This window comes from Sinocyclocheilus grahami, unplaced genomic scaffold, assembly GCF_001515645.1.
Source record: "Sinocyclocheilus grahami isolate Dianchi unplaced genomic scaffold, SAMN03320097.WGS_v1.1 scaffold634.1, whole genome shotgun sequence".
Taxonomy (NCBI): Eukaryota; Metazoa; Chordata; class Actinopteri; order Cypriniformes; family Cyprinidae; genus Sinocyclocheilus; species Sinocyclocheilus grahami.
Genome location: NW_015505813.1, coordinates 179,791 through 201,349, shown reverse-complemented (window position 1 = coordinate 201,349; position 21,559 = coordinate 179,791). Strand labels below are relative to the sequence as shown.

The window sequence follows — 21,559 nt, the reverse complement described above, 5'->3', positions numbered from 1 at the left end:
CAAAAACATATCCTAGTCATATTTCACCCCAAAACCAAACATAGAAAATGATAAATTGTTACATAAATAAAAATTAGTTTATATTTGGTAGTCATTTTAATTTGAATACCTTCATGCTAACTTAAAAATCACAAAAATAAAATGTCTATATGCATTACTGTAATGAGCACTTGGGTGGAAATGTGCTTATTTGTCCTGAAAATAACATCAAAATGCCCAAAAAATGTCTTGTATTATTTTCTTATTTGATTTTGTGTTTTTGTGAAGTATATCCATTTACAGAGCAATTTAACAAATATAAATTTCTTAAGTTTCAGATCATAAGAATGATGACAGATATCGACAGCATACGTTTAGGATTTAATAGCCACTCAGATACAGCTTTAATCTCTGCGGACAATTAATATTGACAAATGACTTCACATCCTTCTATACATTAAATAATGCCTTGAATGTACACATGAGGCAGGAGGATTTAATTGATCGGATTTCCTTTTACATAGCATTTTTAAACAAGACAGCCATTGATGTGTTCAAATTGTTTGCATCTCCATGCAACCCAGCGGCACAGCTATGCAGCACAAATAGAAATGAGGAATCGATTTTCTTGCCAGCGTAATGTGCCACATCATTCCAATTAGCGTGCATTCTGCTTCGATTTAGCTTGTCGAATCATTTTCGAACAAAGAAAACGTTCATGAATGCCAGAATGATCATACCCCTCTGGAATAAATAACATTTAGTGCAGAAACGTGTTCTTTAAGTACTAGTACATTCAAATACATATCGAGCATCAGAGCTGAAGCATGCACGCTTTTGAATCTACAGTACAGTGCAAAAAATAATAAGTTCTTTCCTGAGACTACGTAGCATTTAGTATCCCTTCATACCCAAAACATGAAGATTTCATCCACTAAGACAACATGTTCTTTCATTTTCTTAATTGAGGCAGTACCTCAAAAATATCTAGATGCAGTGGAATTCATTTTCGGTGTACACAAATCATGTTCTATTTGGCTTGGGTGAAGCAAAATCTGTCATGAACGCAGCTGCACATAGAAATCAAATGAACTGTGAAAATGTGCCTTAAGTCTACTTGGTTTCTAGTGTCAAGAGGAAGTGGATATGTATGTTATATACAAAGAAAGCACACTGGAGGATGTTTAATCCATCCATCTGCTATAAAGAACAGTCATAAAGGGTATCGAGAGTGTGGCAGAGATGTGTATGCTGAGGTGAAGCTGTAGGTCCTTTACTTGAACGCTTGAAAACAAAAGTGAAGTGCAAAATAATAAGTGTTTCTAGGTCGCCTTGTGGTCTAGCAGCATCTCAGCAAAACTACACTGAACGTGTCTCCACTTCGATCTTCTCCTCTGCTTGAGATGTTTCGGCCTCCTGATGGCTGACACTGGGCCGCACGGTCACCACTGGCCCTCCTCCGTAGATGGAATGGAGGAAGTTCCAGGTCTCTTCAGATATCTGACCTGAATCAGCACCTGTTAAAGCAGAGAGAAGAAGCAAAATGCATGTTTTTTGAGCAAATGTGTTAATGATGTACCTGAAACAAGTACACTACTGAATGTAGGGCTGCACGATTAATCATATTTTTAATCATGATTTCTGCTTCTTTTTCAATATTGGCAAGCTGTTTTTTTGTCTCCACAAGCATTTAAATATTAAGAGCTTAAAACCCCAATCAGAACTTGGATTTGGAAAAATGTTGGTAACCAAACAGCTGACGGTACCCATTGACTTCCATAGTATGGGAGAAATACTATAGAAGTCAATGGCTACCGTCAACTGTTTGGTTACCAACATTCTTCAAAATATCTTCTTCTGAGTTCAACAGACAAAGAAAGTTGTACAGGTTTAGAACAACGTGAGGGTGAGTAAATTATGACAATTTTCATTTTTAGGTGAACTATCCCTTTAACAGGATTTGGAATTATTTTAATAATACGAATTTTACAGTTTTAGCTTTTGAGAGAAGCTTCTCAAGGTTTTGTAGAGAGTGTGTTAAAGCAACTGTTATGTACGTTTTTTATTATTTATTTTTTTCCATGAAATATTCATTCTGATAATAAACTAACATCTAATAAGACAAATGGCTTTTTGGTTCTTTCACACAATATGCACAATAAACAAAACTACATACAGTTGCTTCAACGTTCATGATGGATATAATAAATCAGGAAACTAGATTGTGGTAAAATAAACCCTGCGTATGAGTTAACATGCCCTTATGTGAAAGCAAAATAATCGTGATCAGTTCAATTGTGCACCTATAATTGAAATATAAAGCTAATATTGACCTGATTTACTTTCCTAAAAAGACAGTTCAATCAAAAATGACTTAACTTCATGTTATTTAACTTTAAAAATATTTTGAGGAACTTTAGCTTGGTACTACACCGTATTGAGGACGTAAAATGGGTTATGATTTCTGTTTTATGGTAACTTTAAAAGACATGGCAAATGTAAAAAAAAAATATATATATATATATAAAAAATACCTGGCTTTAATGCGATGTGTCCATTTTTATTTACAGCAATCTTGGAGTTATCAATTGGTCCTGGTGGGTCTGAAAAGCACAAGACCATCCATCAACAAAAACACACCAAATACCACAAACAAAGGTGAAAAGCAAACTAAATCTATAATGAAATTCTTCAAGGACTCCTTAGTCATCAATAACCGCAGGACATAATGCTAATATTCAATTTCAAACTTTCAGATACTTTAGAAGTATCAGCAGCAGGGATGAGTAATGACTTACCAATGTCCTTGCCTTTGACAAAACCTTCCCATTCCCGGAACCACTGCATGCTGATACAGTATATCACCACAGGAGACTCCTCCTCCTGAAACGCCTTGTTGAGCTACATGAAGGCCAGAAGAGATGGGGAAAGAGAAAAAACACATGAAGAGAAAGAGAAAGATACCATTGTTTCTTCGTAAAATATCATCCTACCTCACTGCAGCCAAACAAACAATTACACGAAAAACTGAGACAGAAACTCTGTTCCAAATCTTAGTGAGCTACATTGCTGTCTACGGCTTACAATAGCGACTGCTTCCTATAGGGCCATTCACACAGAACGTGTTTTTGCATTCTACTGCGCTGCTTTTCTATCATTTTTCTATGTGAACATGCACTAGTCAGAGACCTTTGATCGTTGCACTCGCAACTTGAGTTTTTTTTATACAGTCTAACACCATGTAAAGTTAGTCATTGTTGAATGAATGAATGAATGAATGATGCATTTATTCATTCATTCATCACTTTATTGTGTATTGTTGTACACCCAAAGTGCTTTACAATCATGTGGGGGGGGTCTCTCCTCAACCACCACCAGTGTGCAGCATCCACTTGGATGATGCGATGGCAGCCACAGGACAACGGCGCCAGTGCGCTAACCACACACCAGCTACAGACGGAGAGGAGAGAAAGTCATAGAGCCAATCAAGTGGTTGGGGATTATTAGGAGGGCATGATTGACAAAGGCCAGGGGGGCAATTTGGCCAGGACACCGGGGTTACACCCCTACTCTTTACGAGAAGTGCCATGGGATTTTTAATGACCACAGAGAGTCAGGACCTCGGTTTAACGTCTCATCCGAAAGACGGATAGTCATTCCACAAGTGACTATCCATATGGAATGTGGAACTAATTGTTAGTCATTGTAGTCATGTTAGTCATTTTATAGTACAAGTAGTGCGAGTGGTGGGTCCACCAGGAATGCATCTATATTTAGACGTTATTAATCATAACAAAAAAATTATTATCGGCTTCAGGGCTGTAACAACATATTGATAATAATCTATAATGGAAATCGTGGACAACAAAATTGATTGATTAATCGTGTTTGTGCACTGTGAAGTGAAATCATTCACCAATCACAGCTCTTTACAGTAGGGAACAATGCATTTCTCTGAAGAAAACGCATATGAAAAATAGCTCACTGTGAGCTGCTGTGGGAAAAGTGTACAATCCAAGAAGGCTTTATATTAAACTCTTCTTATCTGATTAATCAAAGTAGTAATCACAGACTAATGAATGATCAAAATAATTATTAGTTGCAGCCCTAATCGGCTTATTGGTATCAGATTTTAATATGGGTACATAACTACTTTCTACTACTTAAAATTCCATATTATCAGTCATTTGGCCTTCTTTATGTGGCCTTAACTCGAACTAAGCAAAGCATCTCTGGCTGAAATCAAGTACTTTTGTCCTCATGCATTAATAATGAGCACAACTTGGCGTCTGTGCACACATTAAGAGGCCAGATAACAGTCTAGGCGTTAGACCAACCCAAAACAATAGGGCCTTTCACGCCACGGGAAACTTTTCATAGTACCAGAACTAATTGTGGAACTACCCACTTTTTGCCGTTTTCGCACCGCCGGAACTGGGTGCGATTTTAGTACCGGACTGCCTTTTTCGAGAACCAAATTAGCTCCTACTCCGGAGCAGGGTCTAACCAGCACAACTGGTACTACCCGTGACGTAAGTAGACATTGATTGGCCAAACGTGTACAATACCGCCCCCACCCGCCATGATTTAAAACGCAGTGTAAACATACTGTAAACATTGTGTCAACTTATTTCGCAAGTATGGAGAACAGCGATAGATGGACGGACGCTGAAGTGCAGGCACTTGTAGCAAATATAGCACTGCCAGTTGTCGTTGGAGATTCTTAGTCCTCCTTTCCGTTCTTTCAATCGCTTTACGTATACGTCGACTTTCCATGTCCAACACAGCTCCGATCACAGCGTCCTCCATCCTCCTGTTGTTAATGTTGTTCTTCTTTGTTTCTGTTGTTGAACGCCGCGCACAAATGACGTCGCTGTCGACCGGTTTACGTCACTTCTTAGTACACACTGTCAGTGCGAATGCAACCCTTTAAATGGTACTGGGAAATAGTTCGCGCAAAATCGTCCCAGTACTTTAGTACTGTACATTTAGTTCGGGAACTAAAGCGGTGCGAAAGGCCCTATTGAGACACTTTTCACTCTACATGTCCCTTTAAAGGGATAGTTCACTCAGAAATGAAAATTAGCCCATTATTTACTCACCCTCAAGCCATCCTAGGCGTATATGACTTCTTTCTTTCAGATGAATCCAATCGGAGTTATATAAAAAATTTACTTTGATCTTCCAAGCTGTTTAATGGCAGTCAGCGGGTGTTGCAGTGCTTCAGTCCAAAAGAAGTGAAATAAAGCGCATCCATCCATAATGAAAAGTGCCTCACATGGCTCCAGGGGATGAACAAAGGCCTCCTGTAGCAAATCGATGTGTTTTTGTAAGAAAAATATCCATATTCAAAGTGTAATAATCACTTTAATCTAGCTTGTGCTCACTGTTGTACAACGGAAGCAGCTCCGGGAGGATGATGTAAGATGTCGGCGTTGCGCATGCGCCGGTGAGTCTCGTGAAAACCAATGTTTGTTTACAGGAGCAAAGGAAGTAAAGTTTCCTTACTTTAGCAAAGGAAAACCAGTCTCCTTTTTGCTTATATCGAAATCCTTCGACATTCTTCTTTACAAATCCTCATTTTGTACTTCTAATTCGTGACTGTTGTTTTGTTTTGATCTCTCCGCTGCGTTTCCGCATTCGTCACTTCTGAGCGATGCATTCGCAACGCTGACGTCCTATGTCATCCACCCGGAGCTGCTTCCGTTGTACAACAGTGAGCACAAGCTAGATTCAATTGATTATTACGTTTTAAATATGCGTATTTTTCTTCCAAAAACGCATTGATTCGCTACAGGAGGTCTTTATTCACCCCTCGGAGCGCTTTATTTAACTTCTTTTGGACTGATGAACTGCAACAGCCGCTGACTGCCATTAAGCAGCTTGGAAGATCAAATACAATTTTTTATATAACTCCGACTGGATTCAACTGAAAGAAGAAAGTTATATACACCTAGGACGCCTTGAGGGCGAGTAATTTATGGGCTAATTTTTCATTTTTGGGTGAACTAACCCTTTAAATCTACGATGCCATTGCGGCTCCTACCCGAACAAACATGTCCAGCTCATTCTTGTGGCGTTTCTCCAGCTTCTCGATCTCGTTCTGGCAGGTGTGGCAGACATACAAGTGATTGACAGCGGGGCCGCCTCCGTACCTATTCAACAACGAGCCAACAATTAGCATTTAATAAGAAGCTCAACTTCCAAAGGAAGTTATAAAAAGAACAGTGACAACTCTTACCTGCTATACAGATGATCCCATACATTTTGGGGAAGCATCATAACCAGATCGTCAATGAAGTGCAGGCACTTGTAGCAAATATAGCACTGCCAGTTGTCGTTGGAGATTCTTAGTCCTCCTTTCCGTTCTTTCAATCGCTTTACGTATACGTCGACTTTCCATGTCCAACACAGCTCCGATCACAGCGTCCTCCATCCTCCTGTTGTTAATGTTGTTCTTCTTTGTTTCTGTTGTTGAACGCCGCGCACAAATGACGTCGCTGTCGACCGGTTTACGTCACTTCTTAGTACACACTGTCAGTGCGAATGCAACCCTTTAAATGGTACTGGGAAATAGTTCGCGCAAAATCGTCCCAGTACTTTAGTACTGTACATTTAGTTCGGGAACTAAAGCGGTGCGAAAGGCCCTATTGAGACACTTTTCACTCTACATGTCCCTTTAAAGGGATAGTTCACTCAGAAATGAAAATTAGCCCATTATTTACTCACCCTCAAGCCATCCTAGGCGTATATGACTTCTTTCTTTCAGATGAATCCAATCGGAGTTATATAAAAAATTTACTTTGATCTTCCAAGCTGTTTAATGGCAGTCAGCGGGTGTTGCAGTGCTTCAGTCCAAAAGAAGTGAAATAAAGCGCATCCATCCATAATGAAAAGTGCCTCACATGGCTCCAGGGGATGAACAAAGGCCTCCTGTAGCAAATCGATGTGTTTTTGTAAGAAAAATATCCATATTCAAAGTGTAATAATCACTTTAATCTAGCTTGTGCTAACAGTTGTACACGGAAGCAGCTCCGGGAGGATGATGTAAGATGTCGGCGTTGCGCATGCGCCGGTGAGTCTCGTGAAAACCAATGTTTGTTTACAGGAGCAAAGGAAGTAAAGTTTCCTTACTTTAGCAAAGGAAAACCAGTCTCCTTTTTGCTTATATCGAAATCCTTCGACATTCTTCTTTACAAATCCTCATTTTGTACTTCTAATTCGTGACTGTTGTTTTGTTTTGATCTCTCCGCTGCGTTTCCGCATTCGTCACTTCTGAGCGATGCATTCGCAACGCTGACGTCCTATGTCATCCACCCGGAGCTGCTTCCGCTTTATTCACCCCTCGGAGCGCTTTATTTAACTTCTTTTGGACTGATGAACTGCAACAGCCGCTGACTGCCATTAAACAGCTTGGAAGATCAAATACAATTTTTTATATAACTCCGACTGGATTCAACTGAAAGAAGAAAGTTATATACACCTAGGACGCCTTGAGGGCGAGTAATTTATGGGCTAATTTTTCATTTTTGGGTGAACTAACCCTTTAAATCTACGATGCCATTGCGGCTCCTACCCGAACAAACATGTCCAGCTCATTCTTGTGGCGTTTCTCCAGCTTCTCGATCTCGTTCTGGCAGGTGTGGCAGACATACAAGTGATTGACAGCGGGGCCGCCTCCGTACCTATTCAACAACGAGCCAACAATTAGCATTTAATAAGAAGCTCAACTTCCAAAGGAAGTTATAAAAAGAACAGTGACAACTCTTACCTGCTATACAGATGATCCCATACATTTTGGGGAAGCATCATAACCAGATCGTCAATAAATGAGGCTTTATTTGGAGGAACACCTGTTGTAGAAAGAAAAACAAGAGGTCATAATTTTAACCACCAAATAATTTATCTACTCAAAAATGGGCATCTGTACCCTGAAAGTCGACATGAAACAGCGTGCAAAAGAAGATTTATAAATAATACATAGGGAACTTCTTGTATCTTTGTTCCTGTCAGATCTTTTCCTTCAAATTCATTAGACTCAGTTCAAACAAATCACATCAAGGGGACAAAACTGCTTTGAAATGCTTTCTTAAGAGATTCACATTTTTTCACTGCCCTCATACTGCACTTTTTAAGTGGAAAGGAGAGGAAGACAGTAAAAACAAACATAATCAGTGAAAAGGATGTGGCGGCACTTGACCTCTGTAATGCTGGTAGAATCTGCAATTATATCTGGTGTGGAGTCATATCTGTGGTGTATAAAATACTTTATAATGGTCAAGTGGTAAAGGCCCAGATCTTAATAAGAGTGGTCCTCACCGCCGTGGGCACACAGGAAGTCATGGTTGGAGATGGGTCCTGGCTCAGCGAAGGTTTTGAACTTGTTCAGCCACTGGCGAGAAATGTAGAACTGCAGGAGGCTTGGCTCCATCATGTTGAGCAGACTGGACACCTTCCGCCTCGCCTTCTGAGTCTCGTCGTTACTCTTCCTGTTGCACACACAGACACACACACACAAATGACATCAGCGCTATTTAGCAACGGTCAACTCACATGCTTCACCACAGCACAGATATTTACAGACAGACTCAAGGCCGTTTGTCCTGCTCAACATAACCTTGAGCTTTTCTGCCTAAAAGAACAGATGCATCTAATCATTGTTTGTTCATCCCTAATTCAGTGAAGATCCCAAGATAACAGCTCTGAGTATTCTCCTGTAATGCCTGATGAGTTTGGAGAACACCTGACAAGAGATCAGAGACCATTCCTTCATACAGAATCTCTCCAGATTCACAGCTCCGTGTTAGTGCTTCTTCTCTTCAGTTCACCTCACTCATTTTCTATAGAGTTCAGGTCAGGGAACTGGGACGGCCATGGCAGAAGTTTCATTTTGTGCTCAGTGACACATTTTTTGTGTTGATTTTGATGTTTGTTTGGATAATTGTCCTGATGGACGATCCAACCACGGCCCATTATAAGATTTCTAAGAGGCAGTCAGGTTTAGATTTTTAATCTGTTGGTAATTAAAAGAGTCCATGATGCCATGTATCTGAAAAAGACGTCCAGTGCAGAAAAATAGGCTCACAACTGTAGTGTGGACCTATTATGCCCCTTTTTTTCAAGATGTAAAATAAGTCTCTGATGTCCCCAGAGTGTATATGTGAAGTTTTAGCTCAAAATACCCCACAGATAATGTTTTACAGCTTGGTGAAATGAGCCAAAATGCGCTGTTTTTGTGTTTGTCCCTTTAAATGCAAATGAGCTGGTGCTCCCGCCTCCCTTTTCAGAAGAGGGCGGAGCTTCAAGATCTCATGCTCTGGCATACCAATGCTGGCCTTTGCAAATAAACATTCCACTATTAGTACAAGCCTGTTATCTGTACAGAAAATGTACTCGGTTTAAAAGTCAGTCATCTGATTGTACTGTGCATAATAAATGCATGTTTATGAATTACACAGACGGGGAGCATGCGTGATAAAAATAACATAGCTAGTCTCATGGTGCCTTTGCGTGCTATCACAAACTTTATAAGTCCCACTTGTTTGACAAATTCAAGCGGACGATTTCACATTGCTTTCATATGCAATTTTTAACTACCACATTCCTATTTACGATAATTCACGGTACTTTTTATCCCTGTTTGCACTAAACCCATCTGGTGGGTTTGCTCCCAAAAAGCTCTTTTTTAGTTTCATCTGACCATAGAAGCCAGTACTGTTTGAAGTTCCAGTCCTAGTCTCATGGTGCCTTTGCGTGCTATCACAAACTTTATAAGTCCCACTTGTTTGACAAATTCAAGCGGACGATTTCACATTGCTTTCATATGCAATTTTTAACTACCACATTCCTATTTACGATCATTCACGGTACTTTTTATCCCTGTTTGCACTAAACCCATCTGGTGGGTTTGCTCCCAAAAAGCTCTTTTTTAGTTTCATCAGACCATAGAAGCCAGTACTGTTTGAAGTTCCAGTCGTGTCTGACAGCTGAATATGCTGGAGTTAGTTTTTGGATGAGAGAAGATTTTTCCTGAAACCCTCCCAAACAACATGTGGTGATGTAGGGGCTGTTTGATTTTTTTTTTATATATATAGTTTTTTTTAACTAATGTCTGCATTTTCTCCAGCAGTGATCCTTGGAGAGTCTTTGGCCACTCAAACTCTCCTCCTCACTGCGTATTAGGTCGATATAGACACACATCCTCTTCCAGGCAGATTTGTAACATCTTTAGTTGATTGGAACTTCTTAATTATTGCCATGATGGTGGAAATGGGTATTTTCAATGCTTTAGCTATTTTTCTTACAGCCACTTTCTATTTTGTGAAACTCAACAATAGGGTTGGAGCTGAAATCTGCAGGACAGTGGCCCTCCAGGAACAGGTTTGGACACCCCTGCACTAGGTGCTCCCGGACCCCAGTTTGATTTTAGGTTATATTAAATAAAATAAAATAAAATAATAATAACTCCAAAACATTCTGAACGTAACACAGTTAGCACAAAACATTTTTTGAAAGAGGAATGTCATGAGTTATTAATTGTAATTAATTTTAATACATTAAAAATAAATTATAATATACCATTTTTGACATTTATTGCTTTTTATATATATTAGAAGTGATATCAATTTATTGTTACTTAATATATGATAATATTTATATGGTTATAAGTTTATAGGTTGTATTTGTAAGGTTATATGGCAGGGAGGTTAATAGCATTAGGGGTTAGGAGTAATAAATAAATATTGGTACTTCATATCTGTTTATGTATGTTCTTACTTGTAAAAGAGCACATATGCCTCAGCGTTTTGAACACAGGACTCAGACACCTCAGTAACACTCTGGTCATCAAACTCGTACCACTGCTGGTTCAGCTCGTTCCGACAATAGGCAATATAGTGGCCACCTTGAACAAAGCAAAAATCACATTAAATATGTGAGTTTGAGTCAGAATTTATAATTTTCCTGATCCCACTGCCACATCTTAGTTTATCCTGTTTTTTGCTATATTACTGAATTAATATTAATGGCACAAAATGACTACAACTTCACCACCTGAAACCACTTACATATCTCTTATAGTAATGTAAAATAAATCAAATTAATTTATTATATTTTGCATAAAATTATTTATAAATTATTTATAAACAATAAAAAATAATGTACAGTATGTGGAAAATAATGTGTTTTTTTAACCTTAAACCGCATAAAAACATTTAATTACACCAAATACACAAAATAATGTTATTTTTAGCAGCATCATATGACCCCTTTGAAAATAAAATGAATCATTTTTATTTTAAAAATAATTACTTTTTAAAAATAATATACTAATATGAACAATAATAATTTATATTACAATGTGTAACTGCTGTAAATGCTATATATGACGTAATACTTTTATAACCGTGTCCCTCGTCTAAAAGACTTACTGCTGGCAGTGCCGTGGTGACAGATGACTGACAGCAGGTCGTAGTTGGTGGTCTGGGCGGAGCAGTCCTTGGCCAGGAAGGGCTGCATTTCGAGGCCTTCCAAAGGGAAGGACACATGAGTGCTGATTTTGGTGGAGAACATAAGTTCGTGTCTGAAGCGCTTGAGATGAATGCACAAAATCTGTTTGAGAGACAGAGAATTTTACCAAAGCAGAAAATCAAAGTTTGCTGTTAGATTCCAACAATAATAAAATAAAATAGCAAAAACCTGCCATGTCTGTTCATATAAAAATATAACTACTTGGGCAGTTTTTACAGCATGACTGCGTAGTACTACCATCATGGTGGTCCAGTGAAATACTTTGCCATTTTACAGATGTACTGAACAATCATCAGATCTAACAACTCCCATAAGATGGCTGCTCTTGCCATTACAGGTCCCTGAGCAAATTTACCAGATGGCAGCAGATATTATATTTTGAAGGCATTCTTAGTCTCTCTCCAAACATAAATCCACTGGATGTAGAAAACAGATTACTCAACAGAACCTATTACCCATTATATTACTATTATTGCTCAAGGGTCTAAGTTTTGTTTTCCTTTCAGGCAGACTTGGAACAAGGCCAAGACATTGTGAACTTCATTTGTGGTGTTTTTATTATTTTGTGTATTTCCTATAAGCTAATGTAAATCTGATGTTTTTCAAAATCTGGAAAATAATCATGTGGCGCCTGAACCTGTATAAAAACCATAATAGCTCATCGGTGTTCCTACCTCTGGCAAACTCTGAACTTTGCAGAATTTGACTCCATTCCGTAACCTGAAACAATCAACATTAACACTTTAATTTCTGCAACCATCATCTTCAATACATTCTCCAACAAGTTCATACTCACTTCTTGCATTTTTCACAGCTGTACATGTTGTCTCCTGAAAAAAAAGCACAACCGTTAAGAATTACAGCACTGATATGTTAAATATGAACACAGAATTCCATAAATATTTCCATATTCATCTTCTTTTTCTAGATCTGAGACTCAAAACAGCACAATCAGCTTTTGATTAGTTTCGGTTTCAGAGCAAAATTTCAATTTTGAGAGAGGGGGGAAAAAATATCAAACCTTTTAGTTCATCCCTTGCAAAAAAAGCAGCCAGACAGTCCTGCAGCGTGACCACAGGCCCCCAGAACCAACTAAAAATCAATGAGCAGAAATAAACAGTGAGGGTCATTCAAAAGAAACATATTAAAGCCTCTTTCACACAGGGATTCCGGAAAATACTCGGATAATGTGTCCTGTGATTTGTCCTGGGATCGTTTGATTTTGGTTCATTCACACTGCTAGTGATTTTCCGGAATCTGTGCATGCGTTCACACACATTCCGTAAAGATCCCTTAAAGACACGTGACGTTAGGATATGATGTGTAATGTTACGAGTACCATTTCACTAAGCTGGTGAACGATCTCAGCTTGAGCCCGGATAGTGAGGAGCTCCCTGATCTCTGCTTCATTCCAGTTTGCGCATATTTTTTCATCATGAACATTGATCTGCCTTCAAACCACCCGGTAAAAGAGTCGCATGATAACGTGCATCATCACTACGACACACCCTTTACGGCATTGGTCCTGGCTTTTGTTCACACCGGCCTCGTTCTGGGACTGATCCCGGCAATGTTACTAGGTCCTCATCCCAGGATCGTTCCCGGGACGTGTTTACGTTCACACAGAAGGCACTCTGGCAATTTTCCAGGATCTTTTCTTTGTCTACAATACTATATACATGCTTAAATACTTGCAAATGACTGAATTATATTTTATCGACATAAGGACTCAAGGCAGCACTTAATATAGCCTTGTGCACATAATTTTATTGAATGTGCATTTGTAGTGTACTTTAAATATATATATATATATATATAAAGCACTTAAAGTTAAACTAATTGCATTTAATCTAAATGTAAACTATAATACATTTTCATTTACTTGCAGTAAACATTCAGTTCACATTTATTTCCAGAATAAGTACTCTTTTTATAAGTATGCTTAACTGTGCTTTTTTCACAAGCGTACACTCTCACATAAGACAAATGTCAACATAAAACCTCTTGATATATTCCATGACGAAAGCAATCCAGCCTTGAGGGGCGTAGGCTTCTCCACACGAACCAGCCTTGACTAGAGCCGTCTGGTGGGAGGAAGAGTGCAGCTTGGCAAGGTCCTCTTTCCCTGGGATGGGCAGAGAGATGTCCTGGAAGTTCTCCAAAGTCACTGAAACCTGAGAAAGGAAGGACAAGTAACAGAGGAGCTTAATTTAAAATGTTAATCTGTAACTGCAAATACTGTCTAAAACAAAGCAACATAGCTCATATGTAACACAACTTTCATCATGATGACATGTTTTGTTCATTTTCTTCTATTATCACTGATCGTTTTTCATATGCAAGCAATGTTGATTTAAAATGACTTATGTTTGTGATTGAACTACCTAAGTGAAAAGAGCTGAACACCACTAAACTTAACTGAACCATTTTGAACCAATGGGTTAATTAGTACTGAAATGTGCCCTATACATATTTATATCTGATTAATCAGCTATATCCACCACATAAACATAATATTAGAACTTGCATCTGCAATGACAATGAAGTAAACACTAAAAATGTGATATCAAACCAATTCAAATAATTTTGCACATGATCATAAAAAAATTCTATGATATACAATATACACTTGTGTTTAGCTCTAAGATTTTTTTAAATGTTTTATAAAAAAAAGGATCTTTTGCTTACCAAGGCTGCATTTATTTGATCAAAAATACAGTAAAAAAACAGCAATATTGTGAATACTGGTTTCTATTTTACAGTAAGCGATTTTGGAGAGGCTAGCAATAGCAAGCGAGCTTTGAAAGCATAAGATCCCACCCTCCCTGCAAATCACTCTCCAAAGCCACGCCTCCTCCAAGACACATGAATGTGCACAGGCAGAGCAGAAGCTGACCAGCGACACGATGAAAGTGTTGGTGGAAGGTTGAATGCAACGCTATCAGATTAGCTCATGTCTCATTCACCATTGAGAAAACATTACAGTACAAAGCGCATTACATTACAATAATAATAATGTCTTCCATTCTTGCTCGGTCTGCAATAGTGTAACGGAAAGTGCTGATGAAATATCATATCTGCACGAACAGGGTGTGCAGAGGTATGCAAACACATACATTAACAGACAGCCTGAGGGATATGATTGGACAAACATTTTATGGTCCTACACTTTCCACAGATTATATAAATACATATAAATAAATTTAGACCACTTAACTTAATGATTGCTATCGGGATGTGAAGAGACTTTCAACCAGCATAACAAAAAATGTTTTTGAACCAAATCACCTTGTTGCCTTTAATACATTTTAAAATGCAATGTATTCATGTAATGAATCCTCAGCATCCTCCCGTTTTCACAAGATTCTCCAGAAACCATTCTAATATACTGATTTGGTGCTCACGAAACATCTCTCACGGTTTAAAAAAAAATGAATTTTGATGATCAAAAAGTTATTGCATTTATTTGAAATTGAAATCTTTTGTAACGTTAAATGTCTTTATGGCCACTTCTGATCAATTTCTTTACTCCTTGATAAATAAAAGTATTCGTTAAAAAAAAACATCTATATGCTAATTTAGTCAAAAGTAAAAGTGACAAAACAAAACTCTGTGTAAAAATTACACTGTATGAGTAAAATCAATATTCATTTGATCGTATTTATTTTATATTCCTTTGACTATATTATATTAATTTAATATTCATTTGAAGCATTCATTTGATACTTACAGGAGCTCTCACTCCTGAATAATTTGCTTTAATGATAGCATATTCACACTCTGTCCTCCGTCAGTTTTAAGTACCTTTCTCTGCCAACTAAAGAATCAAATGCTCATGTTCACTTTGTTTATTAAAGTGAAGTTGTCTGGGGGCATGTTTGGGTGAAGAACACACAGATCACTCACCCTGTCACAGGTCAGGCACTGAACTGAGCTGACAATGGTGCCGTCGAACACTTCAGAGATGATGCTGCGATATTTCCTCTGCCGCTTACTCTTTGGTGGGGTGAACAAGGGTACTGTCAACACATCACAACCATTTAGAATCAATGCCAAATCTGTTTCAGTTCAGGTCACGTTCACAACAATTAAACTAATACTAGTGATGCACTGAAATTTCAGCAACCGCAAATAGTTTTGGAAAGCTCTTTAATGTGTCATCATAACAGATCGCTGTAGTGCCTCAATTGAAGCAGCCCATGAACCGATAATTTCTTCCTCTTTAGTAGTTACAGCATGAAATAAACATCAATGAACATCAGAAGGCGAGTACGACTTACTGAAATGTATTGTGTCTCATGTAATCACTCAGTCAGTGTTTCAAATGCAGAAAGATGTTAATAAAACATGCCTCTTAAGCCATTCAAAGTCCATAAACTCAATAGTCAACTAGAAAACAATCATTCTTGAGGAACATTTAGCTAAATATGTGGATTTTATTACATATTCATTATATTTTACTTAACCTGTCTTTTTGTTGCATTATTTAATATATGATTTAATAATATGTCATGGAAACAAGTTTTTATTGCAGCCACCATTTAAATGTTTAGATTTCAACAACAGACTGTAGTTGAAACCTAATTCTGTTATTAAAAAGCTGACATAAAGACTGCCGGTAACACTTTAGTTTAGGGACCAGTTCTCACTATTAACTAATTGCTTATTACCATGCATATTACTATTTATTTTATTAGTACTTATAAAGCACATATTAATGCCTTATTCTGCATCACCCTATTTTAAATCCCTAAAGACCGGGACACACCAAGCCGACGGTCGGCCGTTGGCCAACGTGGTGCCGACTGCAAGCGATGGTTGGGCTAGTTTGTTTGGTGTGTTCTACTCGTTGGCGGCAGTTTGCCCGATTCAACATGTTGAATTGGCGTCGGGGCCGTCGGGACTGTTGGCGCGAGTGAAAGCTCTGATTGGATGTTCAGTTTAGCGAATGAGTCAGGGCCTCGAGAAGCAAGCGCTGCTTTGTTTGCGTTTCGTATATCTGCGTTTATCTCGTATATCTTTGTCTCGGTTTCTCATTTTGAATGACGAATATATATTATTGATAGCTGCTGATATAGACAGTTAAATCCTTTCATGTGTTAGTTTGCCGTCGACTGTAGTCTGTGCGGTGTGTTCGAGCGCAGCTTTTTGTTCCGACGCTGCCGACGTGAGGCGACAACACCGTCGGCTTTCGTCGCAGCTAGTTCTTTGAAGTCGGCTTGGTGTGTCCCGGCCTTTAATCCTATTAATCCTATTAATGAGCAGCAAATTAGGAGTTTATTGAGGCAGAAGTTTCATTAGTAGTTAATAGTGAGAATTGGTTCCCAAACTAAAGTGTGACCAAACTGCCTTATGTCCAATTTAAATGTTTGTACAACTCAATTTTTATTTGGAGTGTTTAATATCAAATAAAATGAATTAACTGATCATTAAATAATATTTATTTTTAGCTTTCAGCCAAGTACAGTTTAGAATTTTCATTTCAACTAGTACATAACCCCCAAACTGTCCCAAAGAGAATCCAACTAAAATTCTTGTACCTTTCTTGTGAGTAGAGCTCAGGCTTGGCCACATTGAGGATTTGGGAGGACTGCTGGACAGTCTAGATGTGACACCCTCATTTCCACTGGGACTCTGTGGTCTGATGGTACTGCTGACCTGGATTTCAGGGTTTGAATCTGAACAAGGTGGAAACAAACAAGTCAGTCAGTCAATAAAAGCAAGCAAAACGCTAGCACTGCCCTCAATGGATTTCAACTAAGGCCCCGATATCCTTCAAGCAAAATTGAAGAACGAACATGTATGATGTCATTTTAAACAAAATCGGGCCAAAATTAGGGTCTTTTGTAGTTCAGTTCAGTGGTTTGAAACAGCTTGCAAGTGCAAGCTTTCTGTCAAGGTTAAACATGAGTAAAAACATGACCATATCCATGAGATCAAATGCCTTCAGAATATTCACACAGTATATCAAATATTTTACCTCTGAGCAAAAAAAAAATAAAATAAAAATCTTCACTGTGAGTTTATTGGAGACTGTAAGGCTGTTCGTTTACATGTTGCATAGAAGTAACAGCCTTGCATTTACCAGAATTTCGGCCCTGAGCTTTAATGGCTCCTTGGCTGCTGATGATTGGCCTCGACTCATTGGTGGTGTCCACGTCTTTATCCAGGTCGCCATGGGAACCGGCACGGTACAGGTTGTTGATTAGATTCTTCTCTTTCTGCCAATCTCGGTTGTTTTGGATCTGCTCTGAAATCAGCATCTCAGCTTCATTAATGTCTTCTGGGACTCTGGGGCCTTCGCTATCAGCACGATCGCTGCAGCCGCAAGACTCGCAGGTCTGGAAGTCGTCTGATTGGCTGTGGTTGTCCTCGTCGGGACTGTCATCCATGGCCACAGCCTGGTTTGGGTCCTCAGGTTCAGGAATGGGCTCCTTGAGCTCCTCGTGAAGTTGGTCCATCAGACAACGCAGGAACTCTTGAGAGTCCTTAGGACAGACAGATTTTAAATAATGTTTTGCAAAATAAAAACAATTAAGAATGTTTAATAAACACTCCAAAGACCAAAACAAAGTTCACACCACAGCTACAGCAGTAAAGACACAGAGAAGCAATATAATTGGAATCACTTTCAGAATTACTTTTTTCCAGCTGACGATAAAAAGATTGATAGTCAATCAGAATCCACTTGACTTTAAAGAGCTTCAGCTATTGTGTCTTCCAGTCGGGCTATCAAAATGTATCACCTCCCTGCCGGACGGGCTATCTTGAACAGTGATATAAAAATCCTTCCTTGATTTGCGTTGTTCACTCACTTGTAGAGGTGAAAAGGATCGTAGTTGATCATTAGCATGTTACATGTTTCTAAATCTTTTCTGAGTCCGATTTAAACATTCAAGCATTTAATCAATTCAAGCACATGAAGCGGCGAAAGAGAACTCTATGAAGGGCCATAAAAGCCATAATTCATTCTGGCGTTCTCACACACACTTACATTCTCTTTTCCCATACATACATTGTTGCTCTCATAGAGCTCCGGACATCACGTGACCCATTCTGTTTACACCACCATGCTGGCAGGCAGGGACAGCCAGGAGTGAATATGAAATGAATGGTGCCAGCATGAGTTTCAAGGCAACAGAGTTCACTGCGTACTTAAATTCAAAAGACATAGACCTGTACATAACAAAACTTAATAGATTAAGCATAACAGATCCCTATAATGCCCCCGTGGTGCTTTTAACGTGTATCAATAAAGGAACGGATAGATTTCCTGACCTGCAGTATCCTGATATCTACAACGTACGTAATCAACTTTCCCTCCTAACGTTACTTCGGAGACTCTTTAAAAGCCTACAAAGCCTGGAGGGGTATAAATGGACGCAATCTAATTTTTTGATGAATATTCAACCTGCTATGTCATCACTGGAAGGGTAACGTTAAGTCAAACGTGTTGTTAGCTAACGTAATCGACCCTAGCTGTCCTTGTAGGTAGCCAGCATAGCTATATCACTGAGTACAGTAGACATCATAAATGTCATGAAATCTTACCCATTTAATCCCAAATTTTGTGTTGGTTAGCATGTTTTATTGCAGTGAACCATTTTAGTCGTCTATCGGGATCCTTAGAATACGATAAAATGATTTCCCCTATGCTTTATGGGACAATCGCATATATATATATATATATATATATATATATATATATGAAAATGCGTATTTTTGAATTAAAGATAACTTAGATTTAATATGGGCTGCTTTTGGCGCTTGACACTTTTTTACTGGTCATTTTGTGTGTTTTACGAATAACAAGATAGACTACAAGGTTAAGAAGCTTACTTAAATGTAAAAAAATGTTTTCTCTATTTTGCAATAACAGACGGCTTCCCTTATCGATCACGTCTCAGGTAGATTGCATGTTTTCTTGCACGGTGGGATGTTGGACTCATCAAACGTAATCACGTAGTTTGTATTTGCCAAAACTGATTTACTGAAATCAAAACACGGACAGAATTTGCGTTAGCACGAGCGCCGCTTAACTGTGAAGCGGGAGCGACCAGCCAGCAGAGGATTCTGCAGCCTTTCTCAAACAGTTATGTTCAGGATTTTCTGATTTACTTAACGAATACTGTGTGAGGGGGCAAGAAATGGGCCAAGGGAGGTCACGTACGGGACACATAAATTAAGCCCAATATACGGGACGTCCCGGCTAATACGGGACGGTTGGCAACCCTAGCTTTCCCCTGCCTGTTCTGGCATCCTGGCGCACAGCAGCTGTCCACCATGTTGGGTGGGGGTTAATATGGATGTATTTCTGAGGAAAATTTTTCAGAAAAACTTTTCCTCTTACCTCCATATATTAATGGAGTGTTAAATGTGCGCAGCGCTGCTTGTGAACAGCAGTAACCATGGAAAAGCTATTGCTGCTGTTCTATAAGTGCCACCTGCTGTCCAAAAGTGTGAATTTGCATTTTCATTCAGCCCCCCTTCGGTTTTGTTTTGTAGTTGCTTCATATTGCATATATTTTTTGTTTGTTTAAGGTCAGTTTGGCCAGTAACAGAGAAACGTAAACAAATAATAAATAAAAAATATTTATAAAAATAATAAAAACGAAATAAATCAGCAACCAGTATGGGAATCGGCCCATTTGATTGTGAAAAAATCGGCAGTTGGAATCGGTCATGAAAAATCCTGATCAGTGCATCCTTAACTGCAATACAGTTAGACCTCCCTGAAAAACTTAAAGCATGGTTCATTTTTACCTTTGAACTATTGCATCTGTTTGTGCTTTAATTGATAAACTGATTGTTTTCTATTGTCCTCTTGCATTATCACCACACATTTTTTTCAGTTTAACACTGTAAAGCTGCTTTGACACAATCTGCATTGTATAATGCACTATAAAAACAAAGGTGAAATAAATAAATGGTTATCATTTATTATAATACAAGGTTACCTTCAATGAAAGAAATAAGTCAAATTAATTAGTTAATTAATTAATCGATCGATCGATCAATCGGTTGATTGATTGATGAAATCGCATGTGTATCATTGTATTGGATCTGTGCATTCAATCTTAAAGGGACAGCAGCCTATTGCTGTCTTGTGTCCTTAATGTTAATCAAACAACAAAACACATATTTAACAAAGATTAACCTATATATTTAATTTATACAGTGAACATTAAGCAGTGTTATTTTACACATAATTATTACATTTCTGTGCCTGAAAACTAATGTTAGTTCTTAGTTTATTTGTAACTATGGCTATGCTTGTCATTTGTTTATTTGTTATTTTATTACTGACGGTTCACTTGTCTTTAAAAATGTTTGACCTTTATTAATTACGTTACGTTACTAACTTTTGCTGTTGTATCAAAGGAGTACTTAAAGAGTTCCTTAAATAATAAAGAACCTTTTTGTTGATGTTTTGTTTTTTTGTGCTTATCCGAAAAGTGATCCGATGTGTGACTCAAAATCCAGAATATGATCCGAACCGTGAATTCTGTGATCCGTTGCACCCCTACTCTCTTGACTTGCCATTTGAAGAAAAAAATACAATCACTGTAGTTTCCGATCATGCTGATTTTTCCACAGTGAACTTCAGCCAATGTCTTTTTTATTTGGTCTAATTAAATTCATTTTGGGCTATCAAATCTGAAGAATGCCTGCCTTAAGGGCTACCAGGTTTTTTTTTTATTTTGCGAGCCCTGAGAACATCAGCCATTACTGGCTCATTCACATAGCAACATGGCCAACTGGCATTCTAACATCCTGGTATTAAGAATCCTGGTAGGCAAACAAGTTTCCAACAACAGGACACAGCATATTAGACCAGAAGGTCATCGCTGTATTATGTCAATGCAGTACAAGGACAAAAGGTTTCCTTGCTGTATTCAGATGATGGTATTAAACAATGCCCATTTATCTTTATACTTAGTAGAGGGAATGACTTTAAAGGGGTCATATGATGTTTTTTAAAAGATCATTATTTTGTGTATTTGGTGTAACAGAATATGTTGACATGATTTAATGTTCAAAAAACACATTA

The 21,559-nt window shown here is 38.3% G+C and overlaps 1 protein-coding gene across 1 annotated transcript; it reads right to left on the bottom strand.

Moving 5' to 3' along the window:
- Positions 1-324: 324 nt before the first annotated feature.
- On the bottom strand, positions 325-19,864 carry LOC107558174 (ubiquitin carboxyl-terminal hydrolase 33-like). The gene is made up of 16 exons (XM_016241795.1): positions 19,859-19,864; positions 17,594-18,062; positions 17,049-17,186; positions 15,415-15,527; positions 13,510-13,682; positions 12,530-12,600; positions 12,305-12,338; positions 12,183-12,228; positions 11,409-11,589; positions 10,756-10,882; positions 8,299-8,468; positions 7,751-7,832; positions 7,556-7,664; positions 2,778-2,880; positions 2,514-2,582; positions 325-1,496 (listed from the first exon to the last, which is right to left on the bottom strand). Exons 1-16 carry the CDS (start codon positions 19,862-19,864, stop codon positions 1,339-1,341), a joined length of 2,049 nt encoding a protein of 682 aa, XP_016097281.1. The 3' UTR covers positions 325-1,338.
- Between the last annotated feature and the right edge of the window lie 1,695 nt (positions 19,865-21,559).

Bases quoted from the DNA above. Each gene is read 5' to 3' on its own strand.
- LOC107558174 (XM_016241795.1), bottom strand. The intron at 17,187-17,593 runs GTAAATGCAAGG...CACCTTGTTCAG, and splicing joins AGCTCAGGGCCGAAATTCTG to ATTCAAACCCTGAAATCCAG. The intron at 1,497-2,513 runs GTATTTTTTATA...CTGCTTTAACAG, and splicing joins ACACATCGCATTAAAGCCAG to GTGCTGATTCAGGTCAGATA.